Source organism: Rhinoraja longicauda, chromosome 16, assembly GCF_053455715.1.
Source record: "Rhinoraja longicauda isolate Sanriku21f chromosome 16, sRhiLon1.1, whole genome shotgun sequence".
Taxonomy (NCBI): Eukaryota; Metazoa; Chordata; class Chondrichthyes; order Rajiformes; family Arhynchobatidae; genus Rhinoraja; species Rhinoraja longicauda.
The window spans coordinates 43,772,768-43,793,247 of NC_135968.1; the positions used below are offsets into that span (position 1 = coordinate 43,772,768).

At 39.7% G+C, this 20,480-nt stretch overlaps 1 protein-coding gene across 1 annotated transcript in view; it reads right to left on the minus strand.

Annotated features, from left to right (window-relative positions):
* The window catches only part of LOC144600837 (protein CC2D2B-like), a 108,173-nt gene that overhangs the window by 12,947 nt on the left and 74,746 nt on the right, over nucleotides 1-20,480 (minus strand). The window contains exons 16-24 of the mRNA XM_078412727.1: nucleotides 19,115-19,209; nucleotides 15,325-15,492; nucleotides 10,826-10,922; nucleotides 7,936-8,045; nucleotides 5,249-5,345; nucleotides 4,077-4,172; nucleotides 3,824-3,988; nucleotides 3,595-3,621; nucleotides 3,273-3,476 (exon numbers count right to left, since the gene is read on the minus strand). Of these exons, the coding sequence (XP_078268853.1) occupies nucleotides 3,273-3,476; nucleotides 3,595-3,621; nucleotides 3,824-3,988; nucleotides 4,077-4,172; nucleotides 5,249-5,345; nucleotides 7,936-8,045; nucleotides 10,826-10,922; nucleotides 15,325-15,492; nucleotides 19,115-19,209 (1,059 nt within the window). The remainder of the gene's footprint in view (nucleotides 1-3,272; nucleotides 3,477-3,594; nucleotides 3,622-3,823; nucleotides 3,989-4,076; nucleotides 4,173-5,248; nucleotides 5,346-7,935; nucleotides 8,046-10,825; nucleotides 10,923-15,324; nucleotides 15,493-19,114; nucleotides 19,210-20,480) is intronic.

The window sequence follows — 20,480 nt, forward strand, 5'->3', positions numbered from 1 at the left end:
GAGATTATGGGGCATAATTAGAGCACATGGTATTGGGGGTAGGGTACTGACATAGATAGAAAATTGGTTGGCAGACAGAAAGCAAAGAATGGGGATAAATGTGTCCCTTTAAGAATGGCAGGCAGTGACTAGTGGGGTACTGCAAGGCTCAGTGCTGGGACCGCAGCTATTTACAATATACATTAATGACTTGGATGAAGGGATTAAAAGTAACATTAGCAAATTTGCAGATGACCCAAAGCTGGGTGGCAGTGTGAACTGTGGGGAACATGCTATGAGGATGCAGGGTGACTTGGACAGCTTGTGTGAGTGGGCGGATGCATGGCAGATGCCGTTTAATGTGGATAAATGTGAGGTTATCCACTTTGGTGGTAAGAATAGGAAGGCAGATTATTATCTGAATGGTGTCAAGTTAGGAAAAGGGGAAGTACAAAGAGATCTGGGTGTCCTTGTTCATCAGTCACTCAAAGTTAGCATGCAGGTACAGCAGGCAGTGAAGAAAGCTAATGGAATGTTGGCCTTTATGAGTTGAGTATAGGAGCAAAGAGGTCCTTCTGCAGTTGTGAGACCGCACCTGGAGTACTGTGTGCAGTTTTGATCTCCAGATTTGAGGAAGAATATTCTTGCTATTGAGGGTGTGCAGCGTAGGTTCACTAGGTTAATTCCCGGAATGGCGGGACTGTCGTATGTTGAAAGACTGGAGCGACTAGGCCTGAATACACTGGAATTTAGAAGGATGAGAGGGGATCTTATTGAAACATATACGGTTATTAAGGGATTAGACACGTTAGAGGCAGGAAACATGTTCCCAATGTTGGGGGAGTCCAGAACCAGGGGCCACAGTTTAAGAATAAGGGGTTGGCCATTTAGAATGGAGATGAGGAAAACCTTTTTCAGTCAGAGAGTTGTAAATCTGTAGAATTCTCTGCCTCAGAAGGCAGTGGAGGCCAATTCTCTGGAAGCTTTCAAGAGAGAGCTAGAAAGAGCTCTTAAAGATAGTGGAATCAGAGGGTATGGGGAGAAGGCAGGAACGGGGTACTGATTGTGAATGATCAGCCATGATCACATTGAAAGGTGGTGCTGGCTCGAAGGGCCAAATGGCCTCCTCCTGCACCTATTGTCTACTGTTTATTGTCTATTGATGTCAGGGCTTCTCTTTCACTTGCCATGATTGAACACCTTCATCCCTCAAACACCACTGGTTCTTTTTGACCCCATCTCTAATAATTTCCTGAGTGATTACCAGAATCATCTTTGAGGAAACTCTTGACTGCACCCTCCTGTTTTTCCCCAACTGCTCATTGACAAAACTATAATTTTGATTAGGTACCAGATAAAAGATTGAAATGATGTTCTCGTTTGAAGTTTAACACTTGCCCTCCACTATCACTGACAACATTCTACCAGCCTATCCCCCTTATAACCCCTAACACTCACTTCTGTACAGTGCTTTCTCAAGGTAAAGGCACACTCATTTCATAAAGCCATCATTCTCACAAGATGATTTTAGCTACATAACGCAACATGTAGAATCAGGCCTTTAATAAGCCTCTAAGTGTGGTACTATGATATCATGGCTAAGGGTGAACCCACCATAAAGAGGTACTAAATTTCATGAATCTATGTAAGTAAACACTAACACTCCGAAATAACCCATACTTACTTATGTGACTCTGGAATCGTGCAAATGGAAAAAGTTAGCAGAATACAAATGTCGTTGGGCGAGTCACCTGAAATACTTGCTCCACATAAGCATGCTGATAAAAGATCTACCACACTGTTATATAGTTAATAAAATTGGGCTAATTGTACTTTAAAAGGGAGACGTAAACTAATTTAGAATAAGGAACAGAAAGTAAAAAATATAACTCAGAGCATTCAGTATCCCTTGTACTTATGTAGACCAAATAAAAATAGCAGAGATAATGGGATTGGATGAAGGGATTAAAAGTACCATTAGCAAATTTGCAGATGATACAAAGCTGGGTGGCAGTGTGAACTGTGAGGGAGATGCTATGAGGTTGCAGGGTGACTTGGACAGGTTGTGTGAGTGGGCGGATGCATGGCAGATGCAGTTTAATGTGGATAAGTGTGAGGTTATCCGCTTTGGTGGTAAGAATAGGAAGGCAGAGTATTATCTGAATGGTGTCAAGTTAGGAAAAGGGGACGTACAACGAGATCTGGGTGCCCTAGTGCATCATTCACTGAAAGGAAGCATGCAGGTACAGCAGGCAGTGAAGAAAGCCAATGGAACGTTGGCCTTCATAACAAGAGGAGTTGAGTATAGGAGCAAAGAGGTCCTTCTGCAGTTGTACAGGGCCTTAGTGAGACCGCACCTGGAGTACTGGGTGCAGTTTTGGTCTCCAAATTTGAGGAAGGATATTCTTGCTATTGAGGGCGTGCAGCGTAGGTTTCCTAGGTTAATTCCCGGAATTGCGGGACTGCCATATGTTGAAAGACTGAAGCGACTAGGCTTGTATACACTGGAATTTAGAAGGATGAGAGGGAATCTTATCGAAATGTATAAGATTATTAAGGTGTTGGACACGTTAGAGGCAGGAAACATGTTCCCAATGTTGGGGGAGTCCAGAACAAGGGGCCACAGTTTAAGAATAAGGGGTAGGCCATTTAGAACGGAGATGAGGAAAAACTTTTTCAGTCAGAGAGTTGTGAATCTGTGGAATTCTCTGCCTCAGAAGGCAGTGGAGGCCAATTCTCTGAATGCATACAAGAGAGCTAGATAGAGCTCTTAAGGATAGCGAAGTCAGGGGGTATGGGGAAAAGGCAGGAACGGGGTACTGATTGAGAATGATCAGCCATGATCACATTGAATGGCGGTGCTGGCTCGAAGGGCTGAATGGCCTACTCCTGCACCCATTGTCTATTATCTATTGTCTATAATATATTGCTGCTTTTATTTGACACATGGAAATGTTTGTGTATTGTTTGATACCAACATTTATGCACATGTAATGTAAATGAGAACCTCCAGAGTCCAGATTGTCAGAGAACATTGAAACCTATCAGGATCAAGGATGTGGAGTAAGTAGTTCAAGGGATAGTAATTAGGTACAATCTAATGGACTGTTGATCACATCTAAAATTGCACATTAGAGTTCCCGAAAAAGGTAATGCAGGGAAAGAGATGGTAGCGGTGGCAGAGGGTTACTTAGCCAAGGATGGAGATGAGCATCTCTTTCATAATGTTGCACTTTTATTATCTCCACTTGATTTGTTAGCTCCGGTTCCATAAATAGTTAAATGTGACTTACAAAGGTCGCCTCTGGATTATCTGGAAATACATCAAGTAGCTCTTGTGGTGGACTAAGCGGCCTGATATATCTCGTAACAATGCCAACTCTGCATTCACTGTCAATAATATTGACAACAACTCTTCTCTTTGGGTAAAGATTACCAATCTCCTTTTGAAATGTATGTGCCAAGTGTAAAATCTCCTCATCTTCTATTGTTTCTAACTAAAAAATTGTCAAAAAAGAAAATATTATTCAAGCGTACTTTAAGAAACAACGGTATTGTTGCAATGTATTAATATATACAAATGAACAAATATTTATTCCTAAATAGATTACTAACCTGCCATAGAGGGGGCTGTTTGTCTTCCTAAGGCAAAATAACACAAGTTTAGAAAACAATTACAATTTACAATAAAGAACACCAAAAAAAATGCACCAATCAAATCAATGATTACTATTTACCACAAAAATTATTCATATGTTTTTTACAGATCTAAGAAGTGAATAATTATAATTGTTTCAAATTTGAATTGTACATTTAAATAAATTGCAATGAAATAAGGACTTACGTTGTCTGAACAAGCAACTTGAGGATCCAGGGTAATAAAAATTGTTAAAAGTGAGCTTTCTGCAAGTCCAAATTCATAAAATTGTTCACAAGAACCTGTTTCTATTTTCTTCCATGTGTATCCTAGTAACATTACTGGGGTGTCTATTCTGAAAGTTCCACTGACCTAAGCAAGCATTTGCAAAAAAAATTATATATTTTTTAAAAACAATGATAGTTGGCGCAGCTACTTTATAATGATTCAATTAGAATACCTTTGATTGTTCCAGGATAGTACTGAAAGGGATAGAAATGCATCCCAGCCAATTCTGGATATGTGGCTTAAGTCTGCATGTCTCAGGGCATTCGATCTATGATCAAAGATATTCATTTCATTATTTGTTTACTCATTGTATCAAATCTACGAAAACTAAAAATATCTAATTACAAAGTAAGCAAAGCAAACCTGATTTTCTAGAAATCACAAAATGTGGATAAACTTTTTCCAATTCAATTTCATGAATTTGTTCAGAGGAAGAAAACAAAATGACATCAAATTGATGAAGGGGATTGATTTTGAAGTGATTAACATACTGCCCTTATATAGCAGGTACTTCTGTTCAAAATCAAGGTTCAAAATTTGCTTATCAATGAAAGATCGACCACATCTTTCTTTTTATGTGGAGTTCTATGAAGCAATAAATGATGAAAAACGTGATAAAATAATATGATAAAATGTGAGTTGATGACAGGAGACATACAACATGACACAAAGAAGCACAGCGAAACACTAGGAAAGAGGCAGATTGATAAATAACATGTAAATCACCAGGAACGTACAGCAGGCTGTCGCATCTGCCTTAACCACCACCTCCAGCAACATGTCCCAGCCACTCACCTCCCTCTGTGTAAAAATGCTGCTCTGCACATCTCCTTTAAACTTTACCCCTCTCAAGGTAAAGCGATGCTCTCTAGTATTTGATTTTTCCATTCTGGGAAAAAGGTTCTGACTGCCTACCCTATCCATGACTCGGGTCATTTTATATAGTTCTATCAGGTCTGCCCGCAGGATCCAGTGTTCCAGGAAAACAATCCAAGTCTACCCAAGCTCTCCCTGTGGGTTATACACTCTAATCCAGGCATTGAAACTCCCCTGCACACTTTCCGAAGCCTCAACATTCTTCCTTGTAATGGGGTGATCAGAACTGCATGCAATATTCCGAAGTCCTATAAAGCTACATCACAACTATTTTGATTCTGATGAAGTGTACGGTCATGAACTTTAGTAGTAGGGATAAAGAAATTCCTAGATTATTTTCTAAACAGAAGGAGGATTCAGACACCGGAGGTGCAAAGGGACTTGTGAGTGGTGGTGCATGATTCCCAAAAGGTTAATTTGCAAGTTGAATTGGCAGTAAGGAATATTGTATTATGTCAATTTTATTACCTCTGCAGTAGCAACAGTTAAACTATCAAATACATTAATTAATATTTTGTCCTTCATTTTGCATAAGGCTGTACTGTTGTAATCTCCATTGGGTGATCTACAATTAAAGAAATATGATGAAGCTTTCATAAATTAACCAACAACAAACATTTTTAAATATCTTTTGCATTAAAATTATGGCATCACTCTTTCCTATCCTTAAACTTTGCTGTTACTGTGGAGTTATTCTTTTACATTGATTGTCATTCTTTGGGAAGAAAAGATGATAATGATATCATCATTTGCCAAATTCCAAGACACGCAAGAATGGAATCCAATCATTTTATTTACTGATTGGTTTTATCGACCAGTCAGTAAATAAAATGATTGGATTCCATTCTTGAATGCCTTGGAATTTAGCCTAATAATATATCATTTTATCTTCCCAAAGAATGAATTGCAATATGAAAGAATAAGTAGGGAGTTACAACAAAATTCAATCTTACCCAGTTCGTATATCAGTGATTTGGATGAGAACATGCATGGCAAGATGAGCAAGTTTGCAGATGATACAAAAGTGGGTGGTATTGCAGATAGTGAAGATGATTGTCAAAAATTGCAGCAGGATCTTGATCGGTTGGCCAGGTGGGCTGAGGAATGCGGAATGATTGATGAAATTTAATACAGAGGAATGTGAGGTGTTTTGGAAAGTCTAAAATAGATAGGACCTACACAGTGAATGGCAGGGCTCTGGGAAGTGTAGAGTAGAAGGATCTAGGAGTGCAGGTGCATAGTGAAGGGGGTGTCCCAGAGAGAAGAGGTTGTCAAAAAGGCTTTTGGCACATTGGCCTTCATCAGTCAGAGTGTTGAGTATAGAAGTTGGGAGGCCATGTTGCAGTTATATAAGACGTTGGTGAGGCTGCATTCAGAGTATTCATAAGATCATAAGTGATAGGAGTAGAATTAGGCCATTTGGCCCATCGAGTCTTCTCCACTATTCAATCATGGCTGATCAATCTCTCCCTCCTAACCCCATTCTCCTGTTTCCGCCCCATTACCTCTGACACCCGTGCTGATCAAGAATCAATTTATCTCTGCCTTAAATATATCCACTGACTTTGCCTCCACAGCCTTCTGTGGCAAAGAATTCTACAGAATCACCACCCTCTGACTAAACAATTCCTCCTCATCTTCCTAAAAGAATGTCCTTTAATTCTGAGGCTATGACCTCTAGTCATAGACTCTCCCACTAGTGGTAACATCCACTCGATCCAAGCCTTTCACTATTTTGTACGTTTCAATGAGGTCCCCCTCATTTTCTAAACTCCAGCAAATATAGGCCCAGTGCCGTCAAATGCTCATCATATATTAACCTACTCATTCCTGGGATCATTCTTGTAAACCTCTTCTGGACCCTCTCTAGTGCCAGCACATCCTTCCTCAGATATGGTGCCCAAAATTGCCCATAATATTCCAAATGCAGCCTTACTCAGCTATTGTGTTCAGTTCTGGGCACCATGTTAGAGGAAAAATGTTGTTAAGTTGGAAAGGGTGCAGAGAAGATTTACAAGGATGTTGACAGGACTCAAGGGTCTGAGTATAGGGAGAGGCTGAGCAGGCTAGGATTATTTTCCTTGGAGCGCAGGAGGATGATGGGAGATCTTATTGAGGTGCATAAAATCAAGGGCGGCACGGTAGCGCAGCGGTAGAGTTGCTGCTTTACAGCGAATGCAGCGCCGGAGACACAGGTTCGATCCTGACTACGGGTGCTGCACTGTAAGGAGTTTGTACGTTCTCCCCGTGACCTGCGTGGGTTTTCTCCGAGATCTTCGGTTTCCTCCCACACTCCAAAGACGTACAGGTATGTAGGTTAATTGGCTGGGTAAATGTAAAAATTGTCCCTAGTGGGTGTAGGATAGTGTTGATGTACGGGGATCACTGGGCGGCACGGACTTGGAGGGCCGAAAAGGCCTGTTTCCGGCTGTAGATATATGATATGATATGATAAGGGAGGAATAGATCAGGTAAACACTCTTGCCCAGAATAGATCAGGTAAACAGGTCTCTTGCCCAGAGTAGGGAAATTGAGAACCAGAGGGCAGAGGTTTAAGGTGAAGGGGGAAAGATTTTATGGGAATCTCTGGGGTAACTTTTTCACACAAAGGGTGTAGGTGTATGGATCGAGCTGCCAGAGGAGGTTGCTAAGGCGGGGACTATCACAATGTTTAAGAAGCAATTAGACAGGTGCATGGATAGGACAGGTTTAGAGGGATATGGGCCAAACGTTAGCAAGTGGAACAAGTGTAGATGGTTGGTGTGGACAAGTTGGGCCGAAGGACCCGTTTCCACACTGTATGACTCAATGACAATCTTCACTTAGTAATAATGAGAAATTATTTTACTGGTCATAATTTTTTAAGATAAATTGCACCAAGTGTAATCACAATCTGAAGATAAAGACTTCTCCACAACATGAATTTTGAAAATTGATGCCCGCGTAAACTTCAGCTCTTTCAAGTTTTCAGCATACTCTGTCAGAAATTTTCAATTGACAAGTACAATTTTCTTCAAGTTTAAAAAGCAAAGAAAAATCCAATTATTATGCATGCAATGATCTGCATGAATTCTCAAAAGCATTCCAAATAAATTCTGATTTGATGATTATACATCACATACATTGTACAGAATAAATGATTTTAAGTAAATTACCTGAAATCCATTTCGAGTTTTTCATTCCAACATGGCTGGGATCCATCAGCAATACTTGTCTGATACATTGATTGCTGGAAGGTTACTTCCACAAAGGGTTGCACTTGAATCTATACAAGATAATAATACATCTTACTTTCATGTGCTTTCACCTTCCTCTCCAAAAACAAAGCTGATATTTTGCTCAAGTCATCGTTTTTGTAAAATGAGTTCAGTTTGGAATGTGGCAATTCTGGTAAACAGAAACTTTGTCCACAATGCTATTAAAGCAAAAATAAATTGAACATATTTTTTCTTCAAAAAATCTTGGTTACAGGCATAGAACAAAATTGTAAACAATGGTAAGACTCTCTTAACTGGTAGTAGTTCCCAGTTTGGGAGCCAATATGTTATTGTGGGAGAAATCCAAGCTCATAGGGATGAAATATTTAAGTGTACAAAATTCTGAGGTTCATTGCAAGCTTCATCAATTAACAAAAAATATCTATGTGATCTTTCTATTCCTACCAAGTCAGTTAGCATCTGGCTGGATTATCATTTATTGTGATATATTGTGACACTTCTGGCTATCCCAATGTCTGAGACATTTTTATTTGGGAATCTTCAAAGCAGATCACTGCCTCTAAATTTATTAATCCACTTTCTCATCTTGAATTCCTTGCTTTGTTTTATTGCGATATCTGCAACCTCCTAAAATAATTGTCAGTCTTCACATATCTACTCTTTTCTCACTTTGAATGCAAAGCTGTACTTTTCTTTCACAGTTGGTGACGAAGCTTTTATCAAATGAGACTGTGTTTTGAGCCCTCTCCCCCTTCCTCTTCCCCTCTGTTCCTGGATTTCTCCCTACTTCTCTCCCTTTCGGAAATTAAGAATATTACCTATAGTCAGAAGAACAGTACTAATTTACATTTGGAAATGTAGGGATTAACCAAAGATGGTTAGCATGGCTTTGTTTTGCGGAGGTCCTATCTCAATAATTAGTGCATTTTTTGAGGAACATTATGTATAGATAAGGACTATGCAGTTGATGTAATCCAAGCGATCTTAAATATGGTCTTTGGCAAGGTTTCACATGGCCAACTGGTCTAAAAGGTTGTAGTCCATCTGATCCAAGACAAGTTGGCGAACCAATCCAATATTGATTTGCGGAGGCAGAGGGTGATGATGAAGGGTTGTTTCTATGTTTGAAACCCTGTGACCAGCAGTGTAGCAATGGGGTTAGTGCTGGGACCTTACATTTTATTATACACATTAGGGCCATTCTTAGTCACGTGTGTGACCAAAAATGTGAAAAATTGTGGAGTACATCTCTTCTAATTCTGAAAGCATTACAGGTATATTGTTTTTTACTGTATATATAGCTTATATATGTCGAAGTTTATCAAGTGAAATTTTTATATGTTATGCTGACAATGTTTGTTTAAGGTCAGAGTTCAAATATGACTGGTCACATGTGCAACCATGTGAGGTCACACACCAGTCATTTTGAAGATTCCGCAAGCCCCTAGAGCTCTATCTAACTCTCTTTTAAATTTATCCAGTGAATTGGCCTTTACTGCCTTCTGTGGCAGAGAATTCCACAAATTCACAACTCTCTGGGTGATAAAGCTTTTTCTCACCTCTGCTTTAAATGGCCTCCCCTTTATTCATAGACTGTGGCCTGGTTCTGAACTCCCCCAAAAATGGGAACATTTTCCTGCATCTAGCTTGTCCAGTCCTTTTATAATTTTATACGTTTCTATAAGATGCCCTCTCATCCTTCTAAATTCCAGTGAATACAAACCCAGTCTTTCCAATCTTTCCTTATATGACAGTCTCGCCATCCCGGAGATTAACCTCGTGAACCTATGCTGCACTGCCTCAATAGCAAAGATGTCCTTCCTCAAATTAGGAGACCAAAACTGCACGCAATACTCCTGATGTGGTCTCACCAGGGCCCTATACAACTGCAGAAGGATCTCTTTACTCCTATACTCAAATCCTCTCGTTATAAAGGCCAACATGCCATTAGCTTTCTTCACTGCCTGTTGTACCTGCATGTTTACTTTCAGTGACTGGTACCTGCACGTTTACTTTCAGTGACAGTGGCTTGCTCGAGATTTACAAAACTATGAGGGACATAGACAGGGTAGATAGTGAAAAAACTTGCCCAAGCAATAGAATGTCAAAAACTGGAGACCATAGGTTTGTGGCTAAAGGGGAAGAGGTTTAGAGGAGATCTGAGGAATTTTGTTTTCACTCTGTTGGTGGTTGGAATCAGGAATGGACTGCTTGAATGATGGGTGGTACTCTCACATTTAATAAGTATCTGGACAAGTACTTAAATCACCAACACATAGATGGCTGAAGAACAAGTGCTGATAAATGAAATTAGTTAGATAAGTATTGATAGTTGGCATGGACGGTGGGCAGAGGGACCTGTTTCTGTGCTGCTCAGAAGGAACCTGTATGACTGCATAGGCTACTATTTAAAGTAAAATCTTAAATCTAGCAATGCTGCTGTAACTATTGTGATAGAACAAGAATATTTACTATGTTGATTTGAGATTTTACAGATGGTCCGATGTCCCAATGCATTATCCTGCCAATGTGCAATGATTTTAGCCATCTACATCTGATAATTCAGAGCTTTCGTATCTAATGCATATCAACACTATAGGAGTGGCATAACATAATTGTTACTACCTTTTTGAACTGGAAAGAAATTGTTATTAAATGATCACTTTTGAAGTGTTATCATATTAGCTGTAAAATATTTGTCATGTATTGACGTTGTAAAAGACACGATTTATTTCTTATTTTTATTTTTATTTTTATTTCTTATGTTTTATTTCTTATATATAATTTTCCAACACTAAATTTTTAACCATTGGCATTATTTGACTACCTGGTTAAAAGGATCCTCTTCACCTTCAGGTTTCCTATAATGCATGTTGCTTGACATTCCAGACACTGGAGACATTAGACCAAAAAGTGGCTGTGCCCTAAAAGTAAAAGTATTCCACAATTTATATTGATTATTAACGACTAGGATGACTGACAACATTCAGAGCCACAGCAACAGATGTCCACAAAATATATTAAATTACACAATGATTTAATATAGCATTTAAAATGCTTTTAGATATCCAAAACACAAAATCAGGTATTTGTGCACAAACAGCACACTTCTGAATACGGAATCTGGGTCTTGTGTGTTGTAAGATACATTTATGCACTCAGATCATAGGTCACATGCACTGAAATGTCAAATGACTAATGCTACTTCAGCGAAATGTTACCTTTAATACTAGACTTTGAATACTGGAGGGTTGAGACCTTTTTTTGCCAGTTAGTTAAAGGCTCTTACCTACCTGGGCAACTACCAGGGACTGCAGGTCCTCTATATTCTTCCAAAGGGATTCAATATCTTTAGATTGTTAATGAACATTCCAGATCTTTTTCTCCCTGTCAGATATGAAGCTTACCTCAACCAGATTAACTACCCAAATCAAATTCCTTGGTTGCACCAACTATCTCCCCAGATTTTATTTTCATGGATTATCTGTCTCTATTTATCTATTCCCATGAACTTTTGTGTTCTAGGCTTCCAAACTGTCTCCCTGATCAATCATCTACCTCGCCCATCCTGACTGGTAGTCAGTGAATTCCTCCACACACCACTCTCTGCAATGGTAGGAGATTGCAAGGATAAGAACTCTGTGCAATTGGGATTTGCCAGTTTAAGCATGATTTTTTTTTTAATCAACCATTTCCTGATTCCTACATCATCCCATATGAATTGCAACATAGCTTTTCTGTCATTTAACCTTAGGTGCAGCTCCTTTGTTGTATCCAAAGCTTAACTAAGGAAACTTCATAAAACCTAGTGTTTGTCTTTCAGTTCCTTTATTCTTGGCAGAAACATTATGCTCACTAATTTTTTTAGAGGGTCTTGTGTGAATCCTTTCAAAGAAATGGGTGTTGCTGAGTTTTGATATCTGCTGCAGCAAAGATTATGAGATAACTTTGGATCTGAATTAGATCAGCACCATGAGGAAGTAGTAAGGGGTGTTTAGGCAGTAGAAGAGAAGCAGCATCCTTCTGTCATTCCACTACATGGATTGTTAGAGATAGACATAAAGTGCTGAAGTAACTCAGCAGGTTAGGCAGCATTTCTGGAGAAAATGGATAGGTGATGTTTCAGATTGGGACCCTTCTTCAGACTGATTGTAGTAGGACGGGCAGGGGGATAACCACAGGCAAAGAGGTTTTGTGATAGGTTGAGGGAGAAGAGGAGGAGGGAGGTGTTTGCAGGAGTTACCTAAAATTGGAGAATTCAACGTTCCTCGTACTGGGTTGCAAGCTACCCAAGCAAAATATGCAAAATATGAGGTGCTTTTACTCAAATTTGCATGTGGCCTCACTCTGGCAATGGAGGAAGCCCAGGACAGAAAGGTTGGAATGGGAAGGGAAGTGAAGTTAAATTGGTTAGCAACTGGAAGATCCAGTAGGCCTTGGCAGACCAAGTGTAAGTGTTCAGCGAAACGGTCGCCGAGTCTACGCTCTCTCGCCAATGTGCAGGGGCCTTCATCAGGAACACCGGATGCAGTAGATGAGATTAGAGAAGGTGCATGTGAACCTCTGTCTCACCTAAAAGGACTGTCAGGGTCCCTGGATGGAGGGAGAAGGTATAAGGACAGATGTTACATCTCATGCATTTACAGGGGAAAGTACCTAGGGAGGGGTTGGCTGGACAGGAAAGGATGAGTGAACCTAAGAGTTGCGGAGGGAACGGTCTCTGCAGAAGACAAAAAGGCGGTGGGATAGGAAGATGTGATAAGTTGTGGGATCACATTGGATGATAACAATATGGATTGGTAGCTCAGCTCCATGCTCCCTGCATCACCCATCCATCTTCTGTCAATTTTACAGCTCATTACTTTCAAAACACATACAGCACTAATACTGTTTGCCTCCATCTTTTGTTGCCCTTAGAAATTGTATAGTTAGAAACATTGCTTCTTTTTTAAAAGTTCTCTTGATACCCATATTCACTAAATGGAAATAAGTTAACAAATAAATGAAGTTTCTCTAAACCAATTTCCATCTGACTCTCTTCATTTAAGATCTCCGTAATTGTCGCATTATTGTAGCATTATCACATTTTTTGTAATTTCCTAAATTTTCTTCTTGATTCAGAATTCTTTATTTGATTACATAGTGAAGCTATTGAAATTATAGCACCAGTACCAACTTTTCAATAATAATTTTTTTTCCGATATTGGGAAAAATGTTCTGGGGAAACAAAGACATTGAAACTGATGTCATGGGATTTTGTGAAATTCTCTCAGAGCACACCAGGTTTGAAGAAATATATTTTTACCCACCAATCCAGATCTCTCCAAATAATTAGTGTAGATGGATGGGAAATTATGCCAAGGTATCACCTTGGAAAGGGAATAGTCAAGGATTTCTCCAGATTGCATCATTAGATCATGGGTTAGGCTGGGGGGGGGGGGGGGGGGGGCAAAAGGGGGAGCCGGCGTGCTTTGTAACTTTGTCAGCGCAGTAGGTGGCTGCTATTTGTATACATTGTGTATGCAAGCAAAGAATCCCACTGTGCCTGTCACACGTGACAATAAAGTATTCCTATTCCTAGTTTACCATCATTATCAATTGGTCTGCTATCAAGGCACAAAGAAGAAAAGGCCAATTTCATATCCAAGAAGCTAAAGGCTAGAAATTACTGGGCATTGCACATGAGATAGAAATGCTTCTACCCACAATAAACTTTACTACAGGTGTGATTTTATTGCTGCTAGCGTCCAGTTTTCAATCACATTCCACATGTAAAGTTGCATGCTTGGTTTTACACAGAGTGCACAAGTTACTAGGCACTTGGTAAACCAGGTGGACCTGTTCCTGCATTAGTTAACATCAAAGCAAATCCCAATACTAACTCTAACATTAGATTTATGGTTAGCATGGCAGGAAATTGTTTCAAGTCATTGTGGTGAAATAGATGCAAGGACAACTTTACTTGGCAGGGTGTCGATCCTCGGATTTACAGATACTGACTTGAGTAACCTCATGGATGAGGTGGAAACATACAGGGAAGTCTGGGTAGGCAGTGTGGCTTTTTTGAAAACTATCTATATACTAAAACTCTCGTTTGTTTGTTTGTTTGTTCCTGAACTACAGCCAAAACGGTACATGATAGCACGACAATTTTAGGCCCACCTTACTCACCGTCATCCCTTTGGTGCTAATGGAAGAGGTTTTATTGAAATCGGTGCTATTTTTTTAAAAGTTATTCACATTTTTAAGTTTAAATCTATCTCCTAGGGAGGGAGGAAGGTGGAGGGATAAGGAGGGAGGATAAGGGGGGTTGAGGGGGATGGAGTGGGGGGTAGGTGAAGAGGGAGGGGAAGGGGGAAGGGAAGGGGAGAGGGAGGGGAAGAGGGGAGGGGGAGGAGAGAGGGGGTAAGGGGAGGGAGGGAGGGAGGGAGGGAGGGAGGGAGGGAGGGAGGGAGGGAGGGAGGGAGGGAGGGAGGGAGGGAGGGAGGGAGGGAGGGAGGGAGGGAGGGAGGGAGGGAGGGAGGGAGGGAGGGAGGGAGGGAGGGTGGGAGGAGGGGGTGCTGCACCAATGCAGAGAAGGGTTAGGTCCAAAGGGTCCACTTGGTCTAGTAATATGTAAAAGAAAAGATAGTGAGACGTGACCTATCCCAGAGTGAAGTTTATTTCACATTCCAACAGTTGTTTTGTTTAAATGTTTCCTGATATCTAAAGATCACACAATTGTCACATCAGGAGGGTGAACGGGGTAATGTTTCCAGCGCCTTCAAGGTCGGCTTCAGGAGGTACCCCCAGAACATAAAGATGGCCGGGTCATGAGAGGGACATCAGTTTGCAGGCCAATCCAGTTGTAGGCAACGGAGGGAACCCTGGGAGATGCCTGAATCGGGGGCCGCTCCAGTAGACCGAGCACAATGGCGGTCTGGACTTTGGACTTTGAAAATGGCGCCAAAATGTGGCGGCGCCTACATGTGTAATTATGCAATAATAATTTCACTGTGCAGTTGCACACGTGACAAATAAAGCACCTTCCAATATAGCAAACCTGGATTTCTCAATACCTTTGCCAGCGATGTCTTGCTGTATGTTAAAAAAAATCGCTGTCAAAACCGATGCATATTCTTTGAGAGCATTATTTTGGTGGAATTGTCTGGAGGGTAGAAAATGTTAAATTATCACCCTTTAGAAAGGAGAGTGACAATAAATTGGAAATGAAAATTACCTAATAACCATATTGAAATTAATAATCATAGCAACATAATATTCACGTGGAAAGAATACGAGACATAATTTCTTACAAACCTTCACAAAACGTTATACATTTCGTACCTGGCAACACACTTCCTCATTGGTATGTTGTATGCTCCTATTACATTAATAAGCATCTTAATATCTCCATCCGACAAGGCCTGAGCAGGTATTTTCTTTCTTTCCTTACGCAGAGGTTTCAATGTTTTTCGAGGTGCAATTACGTCGAACAAGGTGATGCTTATTTGGCTTTAATACAATAATTAACATTGATAAGTTAGGCAAGTGTGCTGCTGGCTTTCAATTACAATAGATAAAAGAATATAAAATGTAAATTTGTGTTCATTTTTATTTCTCTAATAAAAGATGAGTATGAAGAAATAATTTTTGTGAACTTAAACATAGTGACTTCCTTCCTCACAAATCTTTTGGAAGATTTATGGTGAGACAGGTGTGCAATACTAACCAGACATGTAGTTCATTACTTCTAAACATCTTTAATGGATATCTATTTTTCATTCACTGGGGCCAAACTGATTCATAGTTAACAGAACATGTGGATAAACACCTTCCTCTACCAAAACATCTTTGCCATGGTGTTGTTGGGACATCAAACATTCTTAAATTCATGTTCTTAGAGGATGCAAACAGGAGGAGGATGACACAGTTAAAAGGGTAATTTGCATCAATTGGATTGTCACAGGTACGCTATTTGAATATAAAATAATCAGAACTCAGTAAAGATTTTTTAACACAACCCTACCTCAGCACCAAATTAATATGGAGTCTGAATAAGTTGCAGTGCATACTTCAGTTTGCACAATTATAGTCTGATTACTAAAATTACTGATAATTTATTATTGATTATTGTATATTTATTTATTTTGCATTTATGTGCCTTTATAGCTGCAGCAAGTAAGAATTCCATTGTTACATTCCCGGTGAATATGACAACTAAACATCCTTGACTCTCTTTGGAGCATTTGTTTTCCACAAACTGAGTGATAGCAAAGGTAGGTTCTGTCACAGATCACCTAAGGTTTAAGAACAAAAAACATTTACATTTAAAGAATAGCTTCCAGAGGAACCAAAACCAGATCTGACTACTATGAGTCAAGAGTAAATATGTACATGTGTGCCATTGGTTATAGTTAAAGGTCAAAGCTACTCCAAAGACATACAGATATGTAGGTTAATTGACTGGGTGAATGTAAAAATTGTCCCTAATGTGTGTAGGATAGTGTTAATGTGCGGGGATCGCTGGGCGGCGCGGCTCGGTGGGCCGAAGGGCCTGTTTCCGCGCTGTAACTCTAAATCTAAAAAAATCTTTAAAAAAATCTAAAAAAAATGTATTGTATTTAGATCAGGTCGATACTGGACCCCATGGAAGGGAATTTGTCGAGTGCCTCCGAGATGGATTCTTAGAGCAGCTTGTAGTAGAGCCTACCAGGGAAAAGGCAATTGTGGGGATTTAGTGTTATGTAATGAACCGGATTTGATAAGGGAACTCAAGGTAACGGAACCATTAGGAGGTAGCGACCACAATATGATAAGTTTTAATCTGCAATTTGAGAGGGAGACGGAGCTATGGCAAAGGGGACTACGGAGACATGAGGGAGGAGCTGGCCAAAGTTGACTGGAAAGGGACCCTAGCAGGGATGACAGTGGAACAACAATGGCAGGAATTTCTGGGAATAATCAGGATGATGCAGGATCTTTTCATTCCAAAGAGGAAGATTCTAGGGGGAGAAAAAGGCTGACAAGGGAAGTCAAGGACACTATAAAACTAAAAGCGAATGCGTATAAAATAGCAAAGATTAGCGGGAAGCCAAAGGATTGGGAAGCTTGTAAAGAACAACAGGGTAACTAAAAAGAAAATATGGGGAGAAAAGATGAAATGCGAAGGCAAGCTAACCAATAATATGAGGATAGCAAGAGTTTCTTCAATTATATATAGAGCAAGAAAGAGGCAAGAATGGACGTTGGAGCGCTGGAGAAGGATGCAGGAGAAGTGATAATAGGGAATAAAGAAATGGCAAAGGAGTTGAATAACATTTTTGCATCCGTTTTCACACTGAAGAGACCAGCAACGTGCCTGGAATTCAAGAGAGTCAGGGGATGGAAGTTAGTGGCGTGGCTATTACCAGGGAGAAGGTGCTTGGGAAGCTGAAAGGGCTGAAGTCACCTGGACCAGATGGACTGCATCCTAGGTTTCTGAAAGAGGTGGCTTTAGAGATTGTGGAGGCATTGATAGTGATATTTCAATAATCACTGGAGTCAGGAGTGGTTCCAGATGATTGGAAAATTGCCAATATTACTCCGCTGCACAAAAAGGGAACAAGGCAGAATAGTGGGAACTATAGGCTGGTTAGTCTGACTTTGGTGGTTGGTAGAGATTTTAATAATAATAATAATAATAATATTCATTTATTGTCATTGCAACGAGTACAACGAAATTAAAAAATAGCCAATCCTGACGGTGCGTACAAACATATATGCAATAAATGCAAAAACAAATAAATACATAAATACAATTATGTTAAGTACAAAGATTTTTTAGTGTTGCCTAGTGCAAAGGTAGTGTTCAGTTCTCGTATGGCCCTGGGGTAAAAACTGTTCTTAAGTCTGTTTGTTCGGGATTTTATCGACCTGAAACGTCGACCAGAGGGCAGATGAACAAACAGACGGTGGCCGGGGTGGGATGGATCTTTTATTATTTTGCCTGCTCTACTGAGGCAGCGTAGGCTGAACAGGTGCTCCAGGGAGGGCAGTGAGCAGCCGATGATTTTCTGGGCCATTAAAGTCCATTATAAAGGATGAGGTTATGGAGTACTTAGAAGTTCACGATAAAATAGGCCGAAGTCAGCATAGCTTTGTGAAGGGTAGGTCTTGCTTGACAAATTTGCTGGAATTCTTTGAAGAGATAAATAGCAGGACAAACAAAGGAGAGTGAGTAGATGTTGTTTACTTAGATTTTTAGAAAGCCTTTGATAAGATGCCACACGTTAGACTTTATAAGGCACTGGTCAGGCTGCATTTGGAGTATAGTGAGCAGTTTTGGGACCCATATTTGAGGAAGGATGTGCTGGCATTGGAGAGGTCCAGATGACATCTACGAGAAAGATCCTTTACCTTAAGCTCCCTAATCAAATCTGGTTTGTTACACAATACCAAATTCAAAATTGCATTTTCCCTACTGGGCTTGACTAGAAGCTGCTCTAAGAACCCATCTCATAGGCACTACAAATTCCTTCTTTTGGGATCCAGTACCAATCTGATTTTCACAGTCTACCTGCTAATTGAAATCCCCCATGACCACTGTAACATTGCCTTTTTTATGGACAGACAACGTTTTGGGTCAGGACCCTTCAGTCTGCAGAAGGATCCCAACCTCAAACATTGCCTATCTATTCCCTCTACAGCTGCCTGACAGCTGAGCTCTTTCAGCATTATACTTGTGGTGTTTGGTCAGTTTTAATAAGCCTTTTAAAGGAATCCTGTATTATTGTGCTCTGTAAGCCTTGACTAGTCTTCACCACCTGAAAAGGCTTAGTCTGAAAGAGAATAGGTGCAAGAGAAACTATTTACATTCCTCACATATCCATCAGCTGGTCCACTCTATTCTTTACCTCCTTTCCCAAAATCTGTAACAAAGTATTACCTCCTATGTTGTGATATTCTAAAATACAAACTCACTGGGGATAGCAGTAACTGCAGCTTATCAGCTTCTATAAATATTGCCCAGGTATTAATACTGATTGGGATCATTTTTACTCAAATTTTGCATCATTTGAACATTAGTTTAAATAAACTAGGCTGAAATCATTTCAGCTACTATTCCATAATTTAGTAACTATATTAATCAGCTCACCTTATGGTCCTGATATCTTCACATTCCACAACAATATCTTGCAAAGTAAAATGATGTTTGACCCTTAAAAGTCTTTTCATCACAGAAGTTTTCACCTTCAAGAAAACATGTTAAAGAATTATGTACACAAATTGTTTAATGAAAATGTTTTCTAGGGTGTAAAAAGCTGATTTAATACCTCCAGTGACAATGTCAATCTTACACTGTGCACATGAAATGAATGCTTTATTTTGCTAAAAATATTCACTTGTAGATTTAAACGATATAATTCCAGTAAACTGAACAAATTATTAAATAATATTAACACTAAATCATTACTACAGCACATTCATCCTGGAAGTAACATTTTCTTGATAATATAAAATGTCACAAATAAACGAATGGCATTTTATACAATGCTTAATCGATAACTGAATAGAAGCAGCAATCTGATTTGGGGCAGGAAGGTCAGGAATTATAAATTCAAGAAACAGTTTTCAAGTTAAAGGAGTATAAATCTAAGATAGCACTAGTAGATTAAATAAAAGACTAAAATGTATTTACGTAGAGCATGCTAAGAAAGTGAAACTCACTGTCACATAAGATAGTTGAAGCAAATAAGATTAATGAATTTTAAATCTACTGTACGTGAGAGAGAGGAAATAGGATATGGGAGCAGGGAAGACTGGGCCTTTAGAGTGGGAAGTGGAAATTATCTGGATTATAAAGACCAATGTATCTTAATTATTTAGTCAATGCTGTAGGTACTATGGAGTGCATATGACATGTGCAATGGGTATGGATATAACAGTCTTCTTTGGGCAATTCATATAACTATAATAACAACAGAAACTTGCAACAGCAAGCCACAGGGCCCTCTGAGCCTACTTCATCAAATATATCATCACCATCATCATCTGGCTGGATGTCAGGGGAAAGTACTAAATTGGGGGAATTAGGCAGGAAACCGGGAGAGTAAATTGGGAGCAGCTATTATTGGGTAAGTCTACATCTAACATGTCGGAGTGATTAAAAGGCCAGCTAGTTAGAATTCAGGACTAACAAAGCCTGTGAGGAAGAAAGACAAGGATGGGAAGAATTGGGATCTTGGATACATGAGATGCTGTAAATTTAGCCAAAAAGAAAAAGGAAGCATTTGTAAGGTTTAGAAAGCCGAAAATGGGCAGCCTTTGGGGAATATAAAGGAAGCAGTTAAGAATTTAAGACAGGAAATTAGCAGGGTTAAAAGGGACCCTGAAATGACCTTGGCAAGTAGGATTAAGAAAATCCTAAGCATTTTATCCAATAAAAACAAGAGGGTAGCTAGGGAAATTATGGATTACTCAAGGAGAAAGGAGTGAATTTATGCCTGGAGCCAGGGAAGTGG